Below are 20,083 nucleotides of genomic sequence, written 5' to 3' on the forward strand. Positions count from 1 at the left end.
ATGGTTGTGTGCTTACTGGGTAAAGTGCTGCCTGAATATTTCATGGTATAAATATGGTAAGTGTTCTACAATGGTCCCCTGAGTTTCTTCGCCATTTCACATGAAAAGTCACATTCCAGTTGCATCCCAGTCGGCCGTCACATGCCTCCGTTCCTCAGAGCCGTGTGAGGATTCGTGGAGAGACGCCTGGATGCCGGTGAAGAAAAGAGCGAAATGTATTTAACTAATCATATAAAGCATGACAAAGACAACAACAGGTCAAACAAAGTATGGATTTAAAAAAAAAAAAACACCAAAAAATGAGCTTGAGAAGAACAGTGAAAATTGACAAGATGTAAAATAAATAAATCAGGGAGCATAGGGTCGACACCATGAGACTACTTGAGAAAGAATCAGGAATAAAGTGCATCTATAGAATGGAACAATTGCTGTGCTCGAGACGCATCTATTCATGATGCACACTTGGCCCTAATTCAGGGCTACACGTATAATGCAACTAATACTCTTCTTGCTTGTAATTGCTAATTCATTTTTCATAAGCAAACAGATTTACTTTTATTTTATTTAGACGTATAGAAGACATGCATGTGAGGTGAATTGAGAACTCGACTTGTCCAGGGCGAAAATTGCCTTTGCCCCACGACAGCTGGGATAGGCTGTGACAGACCCCTGCAACCATGAGTGCAGGAGGAAGAGGGTATAGAAGATGGACGGATAAGAAAATCAGTGTTTACAAATCATTTTTAAAAAAAAGTGATGGGAAGAAATTTTGTTTGCATTAAACAAAAAGTGAATAAAAATCCAACCTATTATTGAAAAAATGATAGGATGAAATAAAATCACAGCGGTGTTTGGGATATGGGACCGCTAATATCTTATTCACAGAGCGCATCGACTTGATTCATTTTTAACAGACAAAGAGCCACGTGTTATTGTTTGGAAAATGCACTAAAATATTGCCATTTTATAAAAACAAGCAGCAAAAAAAATCATTGGGAATTTTAATGAGTTTGTCTGAGAGATGAACAGGCTGAGCCAAAGGGCCAAATATAGCACCAATGAGGGTATTTACCCTACAGGGTCATGAATTTGAGTTTCATCTCAAAAGTCTCAGTTAAGGGGACGTGTGAGCCAGTAAAATAGAAACTTTCACTGGCGAACCGGTTTTCATGTTTTCACAGGCTTTTTGTTGACACTAACCAGGTCTCACACACGTCCATTTATCTGCTGCTGCCAGGTTCTGCAGGGTGAAACTGGTGTTTGAAGCCGTGCGTCTTTGACATGCACCCACAGCACGTCGGCAATCTTGTTTTAGAGTTTGTTCTTGAACAAAAAAAAAACAAAAAAAAACGCAAGGCTATTTTTTTCCAATGCACAGGTGAAATGCACAATGTCCTCATTGCTTGTTGCCTCCCAGCCAAGAGCGACAGTCACATGAAAATCTTGCGCTGTTCTGAGAAAAAAAAAAAAAAAATCCCTGAGTGGATTATCTCTTCGCGGCATGAAAAATCACCCAAAGTGTGGACAGCCTGCAGAGACAGAGAGCCTTTTGGATGCAGTGCCCAATTAGTCAGCTTTTCAGCGTGAATTATCAGCCCACCACATGCCAAACGCTGACAGTCAAAATGTCAGTGACTAAAATATCTCCCTTGCGAAAAAAAAAAAGGAGCAGCGAAATGTAGCTGGGATGACGGCGGCGGTGCTCCATCGCCGTTCAGTCTGAAGAGGCAACGCTCTTCTACGATCCTCTCCGTAGCTTCCCAAGATACCCTCACCCATCTTAAACGATAGTTCCCCTCATCTTAAACAATAGCTCTGAAATCCTTCTGACATCTTACAGTGGAGATGTTTGATGGTGGTTCAGTCTGCTGCCTCTGAGCCGCCAGTTAAAGCAGCGTCACAGTAGGAAGGCTTTAATTAAGAAGCTTTTCCTTTTGGTGCTTATTCACATAAGAAAAAAAGGGGGGGGGGGGGAACCTCACACAGCTGGAGAATATAATTGTTTCACTAAATGCCGTTTAGTGTGGAAAGCTAAGCTGTTAGCCCGATCATGTCTTATGCATTTTTGTACCATATTTAAAGGCCTATTGTGTAACATTTGCATGTTTAGATTTGCACAGTTACACAGACATATTTGTAGAAAATGGTCTACTCGTATGCATATTGTTACACAAAGTAACACTAGATAAATACAGTATTCACAGTCATTTTCTCAGTCACTTTTCATTCTCCATTGGCCTCATAAATAAATTTCCAGGCCCTTGACTACAAAAGGTTCCACAGTGTTTACCAGTGGAGCACTTTGCCTCTTGTTTCAGGCAAAGAACCAAAACCAAAAGGCCTTAATTTCCTCTTTGTCCACACAAGCTTCTTTTATTGATTCCGAAAACCTCCATATGAAAGCAAAAAAAAAAAAAAAAGGCTTTTTTTTTTTTGTAAACATGAGAATTGGATATTTGACCAAAAAGCGAGACACTGAATACACCATAGATCTCAATGTAGATATAGACACATCTTGAATGTTTAGGAGGAGGTCCTCTGGCCAACAGAGTGAGACTATAGCTTCAGGTAAAGCACACACTGGAGGTGGGACACAAATACCGTTGCTCAGGGTTTGTTCTGAAAGGGAGAGTTCCCTCAAAAATGAACCCAACTTCCTTCCTCAATCGATGGAGACGAATGTGACATGTTCCAATCCACACATGTTTAACACCTTGTTTTTAGCCAAAATATCCAGCGTAGCCTCAGAGACGAAAACCGAGCAATGACCCCACACAAGTAACTTTGAGGCATTTTATTTTATTTTATTCTATCTGTGGCTACAGTAGACGTCCTCAGGGTGGAACTACCTCCCTTCGCGATACTCAGTAATGGAATCGAACAAGGGAGAAATTTCCAAGTATCACCAAATTTAAACCAACTGAAATCAATGACACACTGGATCCCCTCATGCCGGCGTCTGGGCTTGCACATGTTGTTTGCTCTGGGCCGCAGGGCAGTTCGGTTCATGTGGTTGATGTCGGATCATCTTGAGGGTGTTTTTTTCTCTTTTCTTCTTACTTCCCCTGCATGAAATTTCTGCATCGTATCACTTTAAGCCGATTAGGTCACGCGAGGCCGCAGACGAGTCGGGACGGCGTGGGCGCAGTCGCTCCGGGTCGGTTCGTGCCGATGACATCACGTCAGCGTTCACATATACTGTTTTGACAGAAAAGCGGAGGCCGGTGAACAGAAAGTGACAAGTGTCGAGCCGAGCGAGACGTCCTGGCTGTGGCCTCCGGGGGTAATCCACTCGGCCCTGCCTTTGTGTCCCTCTCGCTCTCTCTGTAACTCAAAACTGGGCTTTTTTTCTTTCCTCTCCCAGGTACTTGGCTGGCCAACAGCACTCCCTCTTCGCTAAACTCTCCGCACCATCCGACTGGTCTTTCTGGTTTTCCGCCGCCTTGCGTTCTCCTTCCCTCCCTCTGAAGGTGTTGCACCGTGAAGCCCCGAGAACGAGAGGAAACATCCTCACATGGACGACAAACACGCTCCTGTTCTCTGCACGGCCAAACCTTGGTCTTTTTCACATCACATGTCCCGCGCTGAGTGAATAATGGCCTTTCTAAATAAGCGCATGCATCCGCCGGTGTTGCTCACCCTGGGGAGAAGCTGGGCCGTGCTTGTTTTATGCGAGCCATAGTCTGAAGCGACCGGCCCAGCAGCGGCCCAGACAATATTGTTCTATTTTAAAAGGCGCACGCTTGGCCTCCCCCCGCCCCCTCCTCTGATACCGGCTGTAAAAATAGACAGTGGCACGGCTGCATGAAATGGTTTTAAAATGTAGAACAGACAGCAGCCATCTATATTTAGACAGGACACAATCAAAAAAAAAAAAAAAAAGACAGAGTGCCTGCTGACATTTTAGTAAGTCCCTATTGAAGCTGCAAAATGTCATTCAACTGCCCTTGGATTGATGCAGTATTTATGTGGCCGCCGCAGGTCTGCAGCGACGTCTGAGGAGACGCTTCACTCTCGGTCACTCTGCGACAGCAGGGCAAAGGGACCCTGGCTGTGAATATTGGTCGGGGAAATGAGCTGCGTTTTGAGTCTTGGGGGCTGTCAGCTGAGAGGGATGAAAACTCGGAGCCCTTCTTGAAAGAACAACAGTCGCAGTCGCTTATCTCCCAAAGTGCCAAGTTAAAAATAAAACACTTGACACAGATGGCTTCCAATTATGGGGATTTATCCCGGCAGCTGGAGCTCGGCGTTCAAACTTTTTTCCTTTTTTTCTCTTCCCGACAGATAACAGAATGGAAAAAGAAGGGGGGCTTCAAACGCTCACTTCGCCGTCGCGGGCGATGTGGGAAACTCGACGCAAACGGGAAACATTCAGGTCGACTCCCAAAACAAAAATATCCCCGACTGCCTCTGTCGGTTTTAAGCTCAGGCCTGTGCAGAGGCCGCTCCCTCCAGGTGAAATTCCAGCTGAGTGATGCAGCGCCCAAGGCCAGATGGGTCGATGGTCGGTCTCTGGGAGACAGCTTTGGTTTCAGAATGAAAGAGGAAGCTGTCACCGGCTGAACACCGCAGATGAATTAGGAACGGAACTCCTTTTAACCTCAACGTGGGGAAAGAGGAAAGGTGTGTGTGTGTGTGTGTGTGTGTGTGTGTGTGTGTGTGTGTGTGTGTGTGTGTGTGTGTGTGTTTGTACAGGGCTTCAGGTTACATAACAGTGAGTACTGGTCGTTGCACGGGGAGGAAGCAGCTGTGTATCCAGAGTGAAGTGGGCTGCAGAGACCAGAGTCAAACAGGAGCTACAGTAACATGGCCAGAGAGATCACGCCCAACTGCATTTGGTTAGAGTTTACATTGACAGTTTTTTGGGGTTTTTTTGTTTTTAAAAAAAGAAAAAGAAAAGAAAGAATACAAATCATTTTTCTATCTTGAAAAACGTGTATAATGATAATATGACAAAATAATATGATGTATTATGATCTAAACTCAGTGGCAGGCCATGCATTTTACGTCTGGTCCCTCAGTGACTTTGTACTTGGTCCTACCTAAATGAATACACCTCATAATAATCACATTTCACTAAGCCCAGTAGGAGTAAGCTATGCGAGCTAGTGTGAGCAAGTTTGTCCAATAAAGTGCCTTTTATTGCCGTTTCGAAACAAACTATTCATTGAAAATAAACTCATTACTGGCATTGGTTTTTGAGAATAACAGAAACAGAAAAACAACTGAACAATAACGCCCCACGTTCTTCACATTCTAAGTTGCAGATGATTTCTGCAGTTCACCTTCTCCTCCTTCCGCCATCGTGACTTTGTCGTGGTAGCGAACGGATCTCCGAGGTTAGTTAAGTCTTCCAGGCTCTCAAGAGTGGTTATCCAATCACAGTTGAGCATAAGGCCAGCAAGCTGACCTTGGCATTGCAGACTTGAGATCTGATTGGCTATAGCAACTGACTGTGGCAAGTCACCTACAGCACAGAGGAGCCTGCTCTCCTGATCCTGCTGCACTCAGGCAGATTTCATAGAACCTGACAACACAAGCTTGCTGAAACATGATTGGATAAAAACTCTACTGTTATATACGACAATGAAGCAGCACAGCCAAGCGGGTAAAATTACGTTCGGAAAACAGACTATGGAGAGTAAATTTATTATCACATTTACGCAAAACAAAGCTGCTTTTCTGAGTATGTTTTGGCCAGCAGAGAAGGCCTCGCTGGCCCTGACGGCCCGCCGCTGTCTAAACTAGATCTCAATCTAGTTTCTATCTATCTAAACCCTTTGTCTGATTAAAGATTTTGTTTCACGCCCAGGTGATTTACCAGGAATTGTGTTTGACGACATGCAGCGGCGCAGGCGTGTTCTCGGAAATGTCAACAGGAAAAGTCAGCCAGCAGACGCATTGTTTCTGCTCCCAGTTTTATTTGTTCTCACACTTTTCCCATTTCCCAGTGTCTCCCAGCAGACAGCCAGGGCTTTATTTCCACCATCCAGGCCTTTTCCAAATCCTATAAATAGCAGCTGTTTCAGAGGGCAGAACAATAGCCCGCACGCTTTCCATTCATGCATTCCTGGCGCCGGGCCGAGACGTCTCCACCCACGGCTTGTTACTACCTGACTCATGCCCCTGCGTGTCTACTGTATGTAAACAGAGTTGCACACAGACACACACACACCTCCCCCATTCATACACAAACACCCCTCAGCGCAAGTCAATGTTTCTTTTTTCTAGCGTTCATGTTCACAGACCATAATAAAAACAAATGCCTCTTCTCCATATTCCAGTAAGTTTGTCGATCTCGCAACTGTTAAAAAAAAAAAAAGGCGCAACAATGTGCAAAGTTATGTTTTTATAACTGGTACATTTTCAAAGGTTCCTTTCAAAAGTTTTCACGCTCAGGTCTTGACTTCTGGAAGCTGGGGTTAAGACTGCTCCATTACAGCACATTCGGGTGATCACGAGCGATCAGTCATTGTTTACAAAGCTCGCACACACCAGCGTGGCTTTTTCACTTCCTGGATTTTCTGTGATACTGCGATAGCGGCTTTTGTGTACATACTACACATAAATTCACAACCCCCCCGAAGTTTGTTCACCTTCATTTCCAGGCTTTGGCGAACATGGCTTTGGTAAGAGGAACTTTGCTGTTAGGTAGGAAAGAAAATAACACTAATGTGGGGATGCTGTATGATACACTACTGATATATCGTACACCTGTGGAGTTTCTGATTAAACTACTGCAGCATTCACAAGCTGGCCGCAGCAGTGAACAAGCTAGCAGTAGCTTCTGCTTTTGGCATAAGCTGCTCAGAGCTATCATTGCTCTCTCTCACACACCCGCTCTACCTCCCTCTCCCCCCCCCCTTTCTCTCTCTCTCTCTCTCACACTCTCTCTCTCTCTCTGTCCCACCCTCTCTCTCTCTTCTTAAAGGAAACCAACCAAACAGAGTGGAGGTTGGGGGGGGTTTTCAAGATGAATCTCAGAATTGAAATCTGCAGACCAGACCGCGCGGGCAAGGTTGCACTCAAGAGTCTTTACAGATAAAAAAAGCGCCGCTTGACAGAAACTGACTTGGGCTGATCTGCTGCTAAAAATAAGTTGGGAGCTGTCATGGGTCACAAACAGTGTTTGCAGCTGTTTGCGTGCAGCCCATCAGAACGTGGTGAGATCTGACCACATGTGTGTGTGTGTGTGTGTTTGACACGGGTACACGCCTAAACAACTGTCAGCCAGACACTTTGCAGTTTTTTCCCTGTGTGCGTACATAGCGACGGAAAGTCTACGATTGAATTGATGATCAATTTGTGGCAGAAGCCTTCAACAAGCGAGAGTTACGGGGGGGCGGCCCATGACGTTGCTGTTGAGGTTTGTTTGCGTTAGTGTCAAGGAAGTGAGTCATCGTTGGTTTCAGGTTCACAAGATTCTTTGTAAAAATGGAGTTCAGAATATGCTGTTCGTGTGAAAGCATCGTATGACAAGTAACTGACCTTTCTCACTGTCTCAAGTTTAAAAGATTGGTCTCTTGATGTTTTGTTGTTTGGTTAACCAGAAATTCTTTGGATTGCAACTGGACACATCACATTGAAAAGATATGTACAGCACAATGTTAGCTTGGATGACAGTGTTGTTTTTTTTCTAAGCCACCATAACAGCATCTCTTTAACAGCAACCAGTTGTTTGTGGCTAGAAATAACTCCCTGGTTTCCTTTGATGGATTTTTCCCAGCAGGTTGTAGCAGACACACAAGCTTGTACCTCCTGCTTGCTGATTGGTTATGTAATCCCCCAAAATGCATCTGTTGGAGCACCGGTTCAAGGTCGATTTAGGAATTAATGTAAAGTTTTGGTACTAAAGCTGTAACAGCATTCATGGTTGCACAATAGGCTTTTATTTGTGCACTTGTTGACCCATTGCAATCTTGATCCTGAAATCAATCAATATGTAACAGCAGAGGAAAACCACAAGTGGAAGTCTTTGTTTTATCTAAAAAAAAAAAAAAAAAAGAAAATCTTCAAAATATTGAAAAAGCTTTGATCGATTGGAGCCAGTGAAAAATGTGAGTGTTGCCATCGACTGAATCAGCTGCACGTCTATATTCTGCCGGCTCATTCCAAAGGTTAACCAACTAATCAATTCATCCCCGCTAGCATCGATCTGCAAGAGCTCATAAATCCACTTCAGAAGTCCTCTCGCGTGCTGCTCTCACTCAGCTGTCATCTGCTCCTTGCGGTAGACTGAGCATATTCCTCAGGTCACCATGCAACCAGCTCATCCCTTTGACCTTTTCCATGGCTTCTGCTGCTGTGTGGGGTGGAGGAGGGAAAAAAAACCTTGCGGTCTTTGCACATCATCAGTTTATCACCCTGTTCAGTTCCAAGCCATCATTATCACATTATGTGGCTGCATTACCTCACGGGCGAGGCGAGGCCTCACCCAGACGGTCAGACCTCTTCATCCTCATTGAGGTTTACTGACGTCTGGCGTTCAAAACAAAGCGGTGCTTCCATCAGCAGGCCTGATTCTTCCCCTACTGCTCCTCCCAACATCATATCAACGTCTCCTTGGGTCTTCTTCATTTCTCCTCTGTTCCAACATCTCCCCTCTGAGATTCTCACGTTATCTTTTATCTCATCTTGGTTTGTCCCACTGTGAGGCTGATGTGCTGACCAGCAGTCGGAGGGCGTGGCCCCCTGTCAGCAGCCCGAGCGCAAACCATTATTTGTCAAAGTGTGTGGTGTCAGTGTGGTGATTTTACTGCCCCTGTTCCGACGTCTCCCAAGCCTGTGGTTATAAATACCAGTGTGTCATGTTTGATATTTATGATCCCACTTCAGGCTGCATCCCGCAGAGCAGCCAATGAGAAACGCAACTGAGAAACACTATCCCGGGCAGACATCTCAAGCTGCTGAATGTTCTCCTTTGTTTTTCTTGTTCGACTGACGTATCCACTGCCACCACCCTACCACCTACCGGAGTTGGAGGCACTCATTAATCAGGAATCCAGACACATTGATATTGTTTAACCTGATTTATTATTTACAAAGTGTTTTCTTTTGAAGGGAAACAATGCAAGCAAGGCTATGCCAGAAGTAGTACGGAGACGCCTTAAAATGTGGCATTAGGTGTTCCAGTAGGTGCAGCTACATGGACCGAAAGTAATCAGGTTACATGTTGACCCAATTAAAATCGCTGCCACGATAAAATTGACCCAAAACTTTGAATCAGAGGTGGTGGTGTAACTTATTTTTGATCTGATCAGAGACCATGTGAACAGCACATGTGCCACATAACTGCTAAAGATAGTTGCTCCATGCTCAGGTCCTCCTGCTCATATTTTAAATAAGGTGGATGTCTCTATGATGTTGCAATTTCAAAAGAAATGTGTACGCATGTCATAAAGGGCCGCTCACGTCGTACGGCATTGTGGAAACCCACAAATCAGTCCAATCGCTTTATTCAGTGAGCATTCGCTTGGTCTGCTTTTCCAGTTGTTGTCCATGGTAACTACAAAAATAGCGATTTGAGTTTTCAGCTAAAAAAAAAAAAAAAAACTTGTTTAAACTATCCCTTTGTTTGCGATTCTCAATTCAAGACTTGAGAATCATCTAGTCTCATTATAAATAGACTTGGAAGACCACAGGATCGGGCACAAGTTTATAGATGTGACAAACTATACAAGGCGACAAATCCTCCTGAGATCATTGACTATTGCAATGTGAATAACTCGACAATAAATGCTGCAAGTGCCATGGTAACAGTGAAAAAAATGTAGGATCAATGCATTATGGGAGGTAGACAAGCGAGAGCTAAAACAAAGATAATTAATACTGAACCAATTTTTTGTACTACACATCTTCTCACGCTCACAAAAAAAGAAAACACCCGATCAGCCGCTTTCACTTGAAAGCAACATCTCACGCTCCATCTTCTCAATATTAAAGGTTGGAATTTTGCAAAACATCAAAGTCACATCAGTGACTCCACAGGCTTAAAAGTGCCGCGGCCACTGACTTCAGACTCAGTGGAAATGTCCACTTTAAGCAAGGTACAAAGTTGAGAAGGCAAAACTGCAAGGTTTTTTTAGAGGCACTTAAGCTCTGAAGTGGAGTGAACACTGAACTGTCAGGGCTTTAAAAGTAACGAAACTACACGACTGCTCAGTGTCAAATGTCACCTCTTCTTTAAACATTTAGGCTCGTATTTAAAAAAAAAAAAAAAAAAAAAAAAAAACTCTTCCGGGGCCACTTTCAAATATTTTCCTACATTCTCGTCAGCGAGACGCACGCTGGATCCCACGGGACTAGTGGAGTGATTCTCTCTCTCTCTCTCTCTCTCTCTCTCTCTCTCTCTCTCTCTCTCTCTCTCTCTCTCTCTCTTGCTCTACCTCGCTCTCCCTCTCGCATGTGGGAGGCAAGTTGTAGGGCCGCGCAGGCAGGCAGAGACAGAGACAGCGGCGCGAGCGCAGTGACAGCCGAGCCAGTCAAACCCTCCCCGGCGAGCGGGAACGTTGCAGTCCAGGAGGACGGAGAACCAGGGCTCGCACTCCGGGGAACAAACAAACAAACAAACGAGCAGCGAGGGAAAGCTCGAGAGGCGAGCCCCCGTTTATATCCAGGGTCCGCGCGCCCGTCACCCGTGCGAGTTCGGCCGGTAGGCGATGCCGAGGTGGAGCCGAGCGCCGGTGCCCCGTGGAGTTAGAACACGAGTCTCCCAGCTCGCTCGCCAGGTGTGACGAGACCCGGAACAGCCAGCCGCGGTGACCGTCCCTACCTCCTCCCCCCTCTTCCTCTTCCTCCTCCTCCTCGCCGGGCTCGAGGAGCCAGCCGCGGCGATCGGAGAGAGCGCCGCCACAGCGCGTGTACATGTGTCACCTTCCGGGACAGGGTGAGAGAAGAAGAAGCCGCTGAACAAGACAGCCTCGCCGGTCTTCTTGTTCTGCTGCTGCTGCTGCTGCTGCTGCTGCTTCTATGCGGCGGGTTCCTCGCCACCGCGCGTTCCGAGTGTTGCGCGGCTGAAAGCGGAGGCTCGGAGGCGGACGATGCAGGTGAAGAAGAAGCGGGACTCGAACCGAAGCACCGGAAACATGTTGGAAGGAGCCGCCGGCCCCCGTAAGAACTCATCGTGCTTCTCGAATATCAAGATATTCTTGATAGCGGAATGCGCCCTCATGCTGGCGCAGGGCACCGTCGGAGCGTACCTGGTAAGTTGCACACTTTGGGCTCCCGGGGAGCGAGGTGGAGGTGGAGGTGAGGTTGTGTTGTGTTATCCCGGTTGTATGCTTGCATGCGGGGCTTCTGGCGGCTTTCCCACCCGCATGCGGAGCCCTAAATCACCGCTGAGACGCTTCATGTCCCTCAGACGACCGTCTTTAACGCTCGCTGTTTGTCGCTGCCTGCAGGGTCTTTAGTGCTTCTGTGAACAGGTAGCCCCCAACACTGTTAAACTGCCCCGGTATTGTCACTATAATGTATTATGGATTGATTTTTTTTTTTTTTTTGTTAGCCAAGATGACGTTCAAGGTCAAGGACCCCCCCCCACCCCCCCCCACCCCACCCTCCAGCATCTTTCATTTCCTGTCCTAACTACAAACTTGCACTAGCCAATTATGTGCACAAAAACAGATAAGGAATGACAAATTGTTTAAAAACCCCCAGTTAGTTCAGTCTGGCTCTCACATGGATGTGGTGGACAAGGATTCTGGAAAAGCTCCAAAATACTCTTCAAAGTGTCCCTCCCGCCGCTTCGGGCAGCTGCTGCAAAGGTTTACTTTCAATATGAGTCACATTTTAGTTCCCCGTTTTGCTTTTTTCTCCCACAAAATCACTCACAATTAAAAGGCCAAGCCCTGAATGCCTTGGCCATATTTGGAATGGAACATCTTATCTATCTCCCCTCATGACCTGCTGAGGATCCCAGCATCCCACAGTGACACAGGGCAAGTCCGATTTGACTGTTGAATAATAATAAAAAAAAAGAAAAAAGAAAACAGCAGGGCAGGGCTGTTTTTCATGGCGCACTGGTTTGGGACACCTGTTCAAACAGTTTGGACAATAAAAGCCGGCGGCCTGAGGTAGGGAGCCACTGAACACAAGAGGATTTTCTGGCCTGTGTGTGTGTGTGTGTGTGTGTGTGTGTGTGTGTGTGTGTGTGTGTGTGTGTGTGTGTGTGTGTGTGTGTGTGTGTGTGTGTGTGTGTCAGAGCTCATTTACAGGGGGCCTGATTTAGACGGGCAGAACATTAGGTGCCTGGTTCATTGGCGATCTGGTGAACTGGCGTGTGCCTACATGATTGGATTGATGATTGGATGACGGGACTTAAGCGTGTTTGCTGGCACCGAGGGGACCAAACACGACTTCCCTTCACTTTCCTGTGAGCTGCTTACCGTCGCGAGACTCTTAGGTGCACGCCGAGCGTCCCGATTTAGACGCCTCTGTGCGAAGTGAGGCGACGATCTTCGGTAGAAAAGCATGAATTTTTCTCACTCGGCTGGGAATCTTTTTTTTTGTTGGGTGGCACCGGCAAATTAAAAGGTGTTGATTCTTCAGAGGAGTTTTGCTACATTGTGATCGTTGCAACACATTATTTTTTCATAGCAAATGTTTTTGCTTCAAGTGAAGTGGTATTAAGAACAAAAAAACATTTTTTAAAAGAAGCAGTTAAAAAGAAAAGAGCCGAGCTTGCGATGATGGTAATTAACTAATTGGCTGCATCACATTAAAGGATGTAAAGCAGGAGCTTAATGTAATCTCCTTTTTTTTCTAATCAGCTTTTTAATTCTAACTTAATTCGATTTACTGATTCCAGATACATCATTGTGTTTGTGAGGTCATTTGATTGTATCAGGCTCAATACAATGTCAGGCCTTAGGATAAAGCATGGGGACAGCTCTATCACACACACCTGTGGACGCTTTGTTTACCTCCCTCTGCCTCCCATTCGTCTGGAATCCACTGAGAAGGAAGATGTTTACCCTTGCGCGCGAGCGTTGCCAGACTCCCACCTGTCTGTTGCACTGCGTGTGTGCGGTGTGTGTATAAAGCTGTGCTCGTCGCCCCGTGTGTGTCTGTGTATGCAACACCTGAAGGTCTGGGCCGTGTTGGTTTTTAGTAACACCCCGATGATTCGTACCTTGCAGAGCCAGGAGCCTCAGAGTGCGGCCAGAGGCTGAGAGATCTCAGCTGAGCTAACCAGTCAAACTGCCTCTGCGCTGAGCAGCTGAGCGTCGGGAGGCGGGCGGGATCCAACGTTGGGATTCTCCCGTTTGTCTGGATGTTTCTCGACAGGCCGTCGCGCTGAAAGCTGAGTCATTGAGCCGTTCGCATTACGGTTACGGCATTGAGCCTGAACAGTAGCGACCCAGGTAGTTTTAGGGCCTTGTTCAGTGGGACAGCTGTAAAACAGCGAGTCTGACCTGGACTCCTTTGGTCCCTCGGGGGAAAAAATGAGGAAGCTGAAGTTGCTGGAATTGTTGCACTGACAGAGGTAAAGGAAAGAAATGGAATAAAATGCGCCCTATGTGCTGGACATATTAGGCGCATCAAATGGCTCTTTAGGATTCTTAAAAAGGGATTATTCGCCGCAGTTTTAAGTGCCATGAGTGCCTCTTAGTCAATCTTCAGCAGGTTGCACACCCATAAAACTGTGCAAACGGCTCTCAATGGGTTATTAACAGCTGCCGCGACGTCACACTCTGCGCCGCTTCAGCACTTTCACATCGCCGCTAAATCTTAATGTGCCAAAGTGTACGTCTGCACCGAGGAGCTGCTGCTGCTGCTGCTCCTGCTGCTTCTCCTCCTTTTCTTCCACAGCACAAACCCCCGTTGCTGTTGTCTCAAAACAAGCAGAATTTCTTACCCTGGGAAAATGACTTGGTGGACGGCGGTGGTGGCACGCAGCGTGACGTGGCCTGTTTTGTTGTCATGCAACCCGACCAAACATTTCCACAGCCCGAGAGCACGTGGCTCCGACCGCCAAGCACCGTGTGGAACATCTTTCCCACATAATTCCTTTTCAGCGTAAGGCTCCTGGTCGGCTGCCAGTTTGAGTCAGAACCAAACTGTGTGTTAACTCCCGAGTTCTGTGTGTTTCCATTGCCGGGCTGTCGCTAGCGCTGTCTGCCGCGCTTCCTGTCGGGAAAGTGCAATACCAAGGTTCAATCACCAGCCGTGTAATGCCGAAAATATAGCCTCTTGGTGGCGCTCTCTCAGTGTCTGCATTGTGCAGGTCACCCGTTCTGTCCCCGAGGGCATCCGACATACAAATTTGCGTCGGACCAAACATGCAAATCAGTTCACCGTGGCAACTCCTGAAGGGAACGGCCGGAAGGATTTTGCCTGACACAAGTGCGTGTTTGTTCTGTGGATGGAGGACAGTGTAATATTGTGTTGAGCCCCGTGACATCCCGAGTCTTTACTGGAAAGCAGCTGTTACAACTCAGCAACAACGGGCATGCACATGTTGAGCAGTGCCGTGCCCTGTTATTTATGTAGTTAGTAATCACCAGTACATTAGTTTTTAAATATTATTTTAACAGTATGTTCCACACAAACGTTTTTAATCCAATTAACTTTCTAGTCTCTTTTGTGCACATCCACTAGAGGATGTAAAAAAAAAAAAAAAAGGATCCAAACTCAACTCTGGATGTAACTCGAGCTTATTGTCTCCTGAGAACTGCGACGTTGCGTTGAGAGCTCGGCGGGACGAAGCCGGCCGTGCGTGAATGCGGCCTGTCTGGCGCGCTGGCATTTCTGGCAGACACACACCCGAAGGCCTCGTGATTCATCGTGAACTTTCCTAACCACTCCACATCCCCTCACACAAAGCTCCCCGGCTCCATCAGCCCCCGAAACCCCCCCCCACCACCACCACCCTTCCCACCTCCCAGCCACTGCTTTGATCTGCTGCCGAGGACCTTCAGCAGTTGTGTTCAGCTGCAAGAATGGGCCTGCTGTCACTCCGGAGCTTCCGGATGGAGCTGCAGACAATGACCCCCTGAACTCTAATGGCAAAGCAAACAGTGAAATGTTTTTGTTCGCGCCGACGTCTCCTCCACGCTTTCGCCTGGTGACGGGCCGTCGGATAACGGAAGTGCTTTACCCCCCTCCTGATCCGAACAGCGTCTTGGATGAGAATGCGGACGTTATTTTAAGGCAACAATTGTTTCGCATCAGGTTTCAAATGGAGGGTGAAGGGTACTGGGTTCACTCTTTGCCTCAGGACAGCTTCAAGGGCTAGACAGAAGTTAGTCTGCTAGAAAGTCAGAAACTAGTCTGGACTGTTGTTGCACTGTTTCGACCAATCCCTGAAATAAAGTGCAATGTTTTCTTGATTGAGGGGAAAATGTTTGTCACCCCAACAAGAACCATGAGACTATTAGAACCCTGCTGGTTCAGGTACGGCTTAGGGAGGTCCAACAGCAACTTTCACGCTCCCTGTCGTTGGGCAGTCAGCGCAAAGTGACATAGTTTGCATCCATCGCTTTGCAATTTGTGTCTGTTGCATTGGTTTGGACCATTTTGACCCCTTTAACTGCTTTACTGTTTTTTATTATGGCTTTCTGTTTGCTTGTATTTCTGTTTTCATTTCTACACCTGTTTACAGCCATTTTACAGCCATTTTACAGCGTGTTCTTGAAGACCCCGCAAAAAAACCCCGCCAAAACCATTAGCCAGGCTGTTTGCTGGTGACTTGAGGTCAACTTTACCCACGGTTGCAACAGACAGCAGAGGCTTTCTAATTCACCGATGCATTCCGCCAGTACGGGGAACTAAACCATTACTCTTTTCACCCTGTAAAGGGAACTTTAACAGGAGTGAACTCAGACGTGCCCTATTGAGTCAATTCCTTTCATAGATGCATCTAGATCCAAACCAATTGGCCCGAGCATGTTGTCTTGGCATGCTGGAACAGTTTGTGGAAAAAAAAATTAAGCGGTGAAACCGCAAGCGTCTCGTCTCATGGTGAACTCCCTCGCTTTCAGAATGGCATATTTGCGTTTACAGGCTGCTTTTTTTAGAGCTACGAACCCGACATGCTGGGGAATGGAAAAATGCCATTCCCTCCAAAGAAATCACTTTGGGAAAGATCTGAAAATAGTTAACTAAAAAAAAAGTTACATGTGGGACTGCATTTCACATGGACTGAGACTGTTCCCACATACTGTACTACTCCGAGCAAAGCAAACACACCACTGGGCTCGTCTAGAAAGCAGCATTCTTTACATGACACCGAGGGCGTAGTTGGCTCGCATGCCACCGCCGACGTCCACCTCACGCGCAACATACCTGAGTCATGCGTCGCTGAAAATGATGCAACTCTTGCATTGTCGGTGGCTGCAGAAAAAGAGAAAGAGTTAAAAGCCTGTGATGTGCCACAAGGCTGGCTGCAGTGCCCAACTAATGAAAAACAGGCCCGTTTCCAGGGAGGAGCCCTGTAGTGCGGAACGTCTTAGTAGCTTAGTATTCTGCAGAAGGGCCTGGTTTAATGATATGAGCCTGCATCATTTTTTTTTAGAAGATCCTAAACAATGCAGCAATGTTGTGTGTATATATATCTATGTATATACAGATCTCTCTGTCTCTCTCTATATATATGTGTATATGTGTATGTAATATATATATATATATAATGTGTGTGTGTGTGTGTGTGTGTCTAAGGATATATAATATATACACATTTATGAATATATATGATATATACATATATATATAATATACACACATATGCATGTATACACTAATATATACTGTACATATGTAATATATACTGCATATGCGTATGTATATACAGTATGTATATTATGTTCTATCTGATTGTTTGATGTTATGGTTCTGTGAGTTCATTATCGAGTCTTTTTGGTGAGGGGGAAAACATGCTGGTAGTCCTCATTGCGTAAAGTAGGAGGATTAGCTGTTGCCTCAGACCCTGTATATGTTGTTCAAGCTAATGATTCTGTACTCCCAACGTACTGCCTGTCACCATGTCTACTAATACCAAACTTGAAACGCTTATTTTTTGTGTCCTTCCGTGTGTTTCTCTGTTTATTGGTCTTGTCTTTGTGCCCAAACTCGGTTCAGTGTCCTCCCATGCCACCGGCTTTATTTAGCATCCCTCTCTCTCCCTGTTTTCAGGTGAGCGTGTTGACCACCCTGGAGCGACGGTTCAACCTGCAGAGCGCTGACGTCGGAGTGATAGCCAGCAGCTTCGAGATTGGCAACCTGGTGCTGATCCTGTTTGTCAGCTACTTCGGGGCCAAAGCGCATCGACCCCGTCTGATTGGCTGCGGCGGCATCGTCATGGCCCTCGGGGCACTCCTCTCGGCCCTGCCGGAGTTCCTGACCAACCAGTACGAGATCGGGGAGATGTGGAGGACCGACGAGGGACGGGACGTGTGCGCCAACATGAGCAGCGGCGTCGCGCAGAAGGCCGAGGACCTGATCTGCGCCAACAAGACGAACACCAACATGATGTACCTGCTGCTCATCGGAGCCCAGGTCCTGCTGGGGATTGGAGCCACGCCAGTGCAGCCGCTCGGGGTGTCCTACATCGACGACCACGTCAAGAAGAAAGACTCGTCTCTCTACATAGGTAAGGCTGCGTCTCGTGTCGCCAATGTTGGAAAAGTGTGAAGATGAAAGGCCTTTTGTCCAAATGAAAGGTTCTCAGTCATCCAGGTCATCTAAGTAGTCTTGAAAGATCGCAAGAACAGGTCCAGTTGCCCCAACGTAATCTTTTTTCCTAGCTGGAGTTTATTTGAAAAAGCAAGTTTGGCTTCACAAAATGCAAATGCTGAATAACTGCAGGGAATACTCTTTTGTATGTATGAGTATGGAGAAAGAGGATGCTGCAGTTTCGGTTACAAATTAAAGTGCAGTGACTCTCACTCAACCAATGCTAAATAAACTTTTACAGATAGGAACTGCAAGTACACTGGTTTCCTGAAGAGGCTTAAAGGTTCACAGACGGACGTAAAAACCCTCAACATGTTTGTTACCAGGGGCCACGTTTGCATTAGCCCACGTCAATGGCGGTGTGTTCGTGTGCTGTTCTGCTGCACACCGGGGCTCTTTGTTGGAGCCCAGGCCGGCTCGCAGGCACCAGGCGAGATGATCCGCCGGCTCTGTAATCTCCGTAACGGCAGTGTCGGTCGCAAAAGAGGGCAAATACGGGGTTAAACGTCTGAGAAGGCGAGATGCTGCTGATGTGGCTCCTCGAGGTTTAAAAGGTGCGTTCAAAGTGCTTCCAGCGCAGACTTCTCAACAGACAATCGCCGTTCGGGGACGTGTATATATTTGCTGCAGCGTGTGCACTTTGCCATTCCGCCACGGAGAAAGCTTTTCTCCGCTCGTTAGGAAGTGTGAGGATTTTCACTTTCCGTGGCTTTGCTGTGACCCCATTTGTGTATATATATATATATATATATATATGTATATATATATACATATATATGTATAATTTTTTTTTTTAAGTGCTTCTTGGCTCGCTCCCGATCGGTTGCTCACTATTACCAGCCCATATTCAGTGGTCACTGATTGGCCAGTGTTGTATCTGCCACACAATTAGATTTGTAAATGAGCGTCACAAACCAGGGGTTTGGTTACAGCGTCGTTGGGACACCCGAGTCTTAGTGAAGGCAAAGTGGGGTGGGGCTATGTGAACTGTGGTGGGGCTCGAAGCAGTGCCCTCATTTCAGTATGAGCACTTGTGGAAACCACAGTAACACTCACTCACCACCAGACAGATCACATCTCACCAAGCTGAGCGGAAGGTGAACGCACTGCGAGGGCCTCGTTCACGCACAACGCTGCTTAGAGACACAGATGGACTGTCCTGCTGGCAGTTCCCACCCGTGACACACACACACACACACACACACACACACACACACACACACAGGCCACTACGAGCCGTGCACACTTCTAGATTCCCCGTCGCGCTGCTTGCTCACAACCAGAGGCTGATTCATAAAGAAAGTGGCGTGACGCGGTTGAACCGTCCGATGTACTGTACGCGGTCGTGTTTTTGGGTGTGTCTGGAAATGGAAATGCGCTCGTCTGACTGAAATGTCAGAGATGCTGTTTGCCTCCTCGCTGCCCCGAACCACAGCTCACTCACTGTTGTTGTTGTTGTCGTCGTCGTCGTCGTTGCCGGCCACTGCGTTGTCATGACGATTTCACTGCAATGCTAATCACAACTCGAGAGGCGCGAGGCCGTGACGTGAGAGCGCGTAGGGAAGCCGCTGCAAGGGCGGGTTTGCTCTCCAGTGATGCATCGTGAACACAAACAGCCCAGAGAAACAATTTAATAGTCGACTTAAAATGAAAAATTCCTGGTTCCACTTTGTAAGTAAGCTAACTGGAGCAGTTTGTCAGTGAAACACTACGGAAGCGCATTGTTGCCACCCTAAAAAAAAACAACAAAAAAAAAAACAGGGTTCAGTATCACGTTACAACATGAAAATATAACATTTGTACGTGATAATTATCACAAAGTAACGTGATTTTTTTTTTCAAGGCTGGCAGCAATGCGCTTCTGTAAAACACGACGACTAACAAAGGAGAATCACAGCATGCGAGGATGCTAAAGACATCTTCCACCATCGCCAAAGCTTTCTACTCACTGCAGTTATGATCCTAGCAGGAAGTGCACTACACTCTGAAACACTGTTCTTAGTTAGCACCGGGAGAAAGGTTGGCAGTTTCTCTGGTCGGTAAGCCGCCTGGAATGTAAGATAAGCATCTCACAAGTTAGCAGCTGCTACAACCTGCTATCTGCTAACATGCTAATAGAACTAGAGCAGGCATGGGCAAACTACGGCCTGGAGGCCATGTGGCCTGTTAAGCTTTTTAATCCGGCCCACCGAACTGAAGAAATTGAGGAAATTATATTACGTCAGTAAGTGATAGAATAGCTGTGTTTCATTGTTTTTTCAGCGTTATTAGAGTCGTTTCAATAAAGAGCTAAATACCCTGGGGCTTCAAAGACACTGATTTTGTTGTAACGCTTTGGCACAAGCACAAGCCATATTCCATGATATTTTTTTCTTCTATGAGGTGGGTCACCAAAAACACTCCATCCATCTGG

At 46.6% G+C, this 20,083-nt stretch overlaps 1 protein-coding gene and 1 long non-coding RNA gene across 2 annotated transcripts in view; one reads left to right on the plus strand and one right to left on the minus strand.

Annotated features, from left to right (window-relative positions):
* Positions 1-10,225: 10,225 nt before the first annotated feature.
* On the minus strand, positions 10,226-10,420 carry LOC142896349 (uncharacterized). The gene is made up of 2 exons (XR_012928337.1): positions 10,386-10,420; positions 10,226-10,353 (listed from the first exon to the last, which is right to left on the minus strand). It is a non-coding gene; the product is annotated as an uncharacterized LOC142896349 (long non-coding RNA).
* Positions 10,421-10,434: 14 nt separating this feature from the next.
* slco3a1a (solute carrier organic anion transporter family member 3A1a) overlaps positions 10,435-20,083 on the plus strand; it is a 36,090-nt gene continuing 26,441 nt past the window's right edge. Inside the window, exons 1-2 of the mRNA XM_076037947.1 lie at positions 10,435-11,201; positions 17,131-17,587. Of these exons, the coding sequence (XP_075894062.1) occupies positions 11,040-11,201; positions 17,131-17,587 (619 nt within the window). The 5' untranslated portion in view covers positions 10,435-11,039. The remainder of the gene's footprint in view (positions 11,202-17,130; positions 17,588-20,083) is intronic.

Source organism: Nelusetta ayraudi, unplaced genomic scaffold, assembly GCF_046127955.1.
Source record: "Nelusetta ayraudi isolate G7.1 ecotype Tasmania unplaced genomic scaffold, CSIRO-AGI_Nayr_v1 ptg000053l, whole genome shotgun sequence".
Taxonomy (NCBI): Eukaryota; Metazoa; Chordata; class Actinopteri; order Tetraodontiformes; family Monacanthidae; genus Nelusetta; species Nelusetta ayraudi.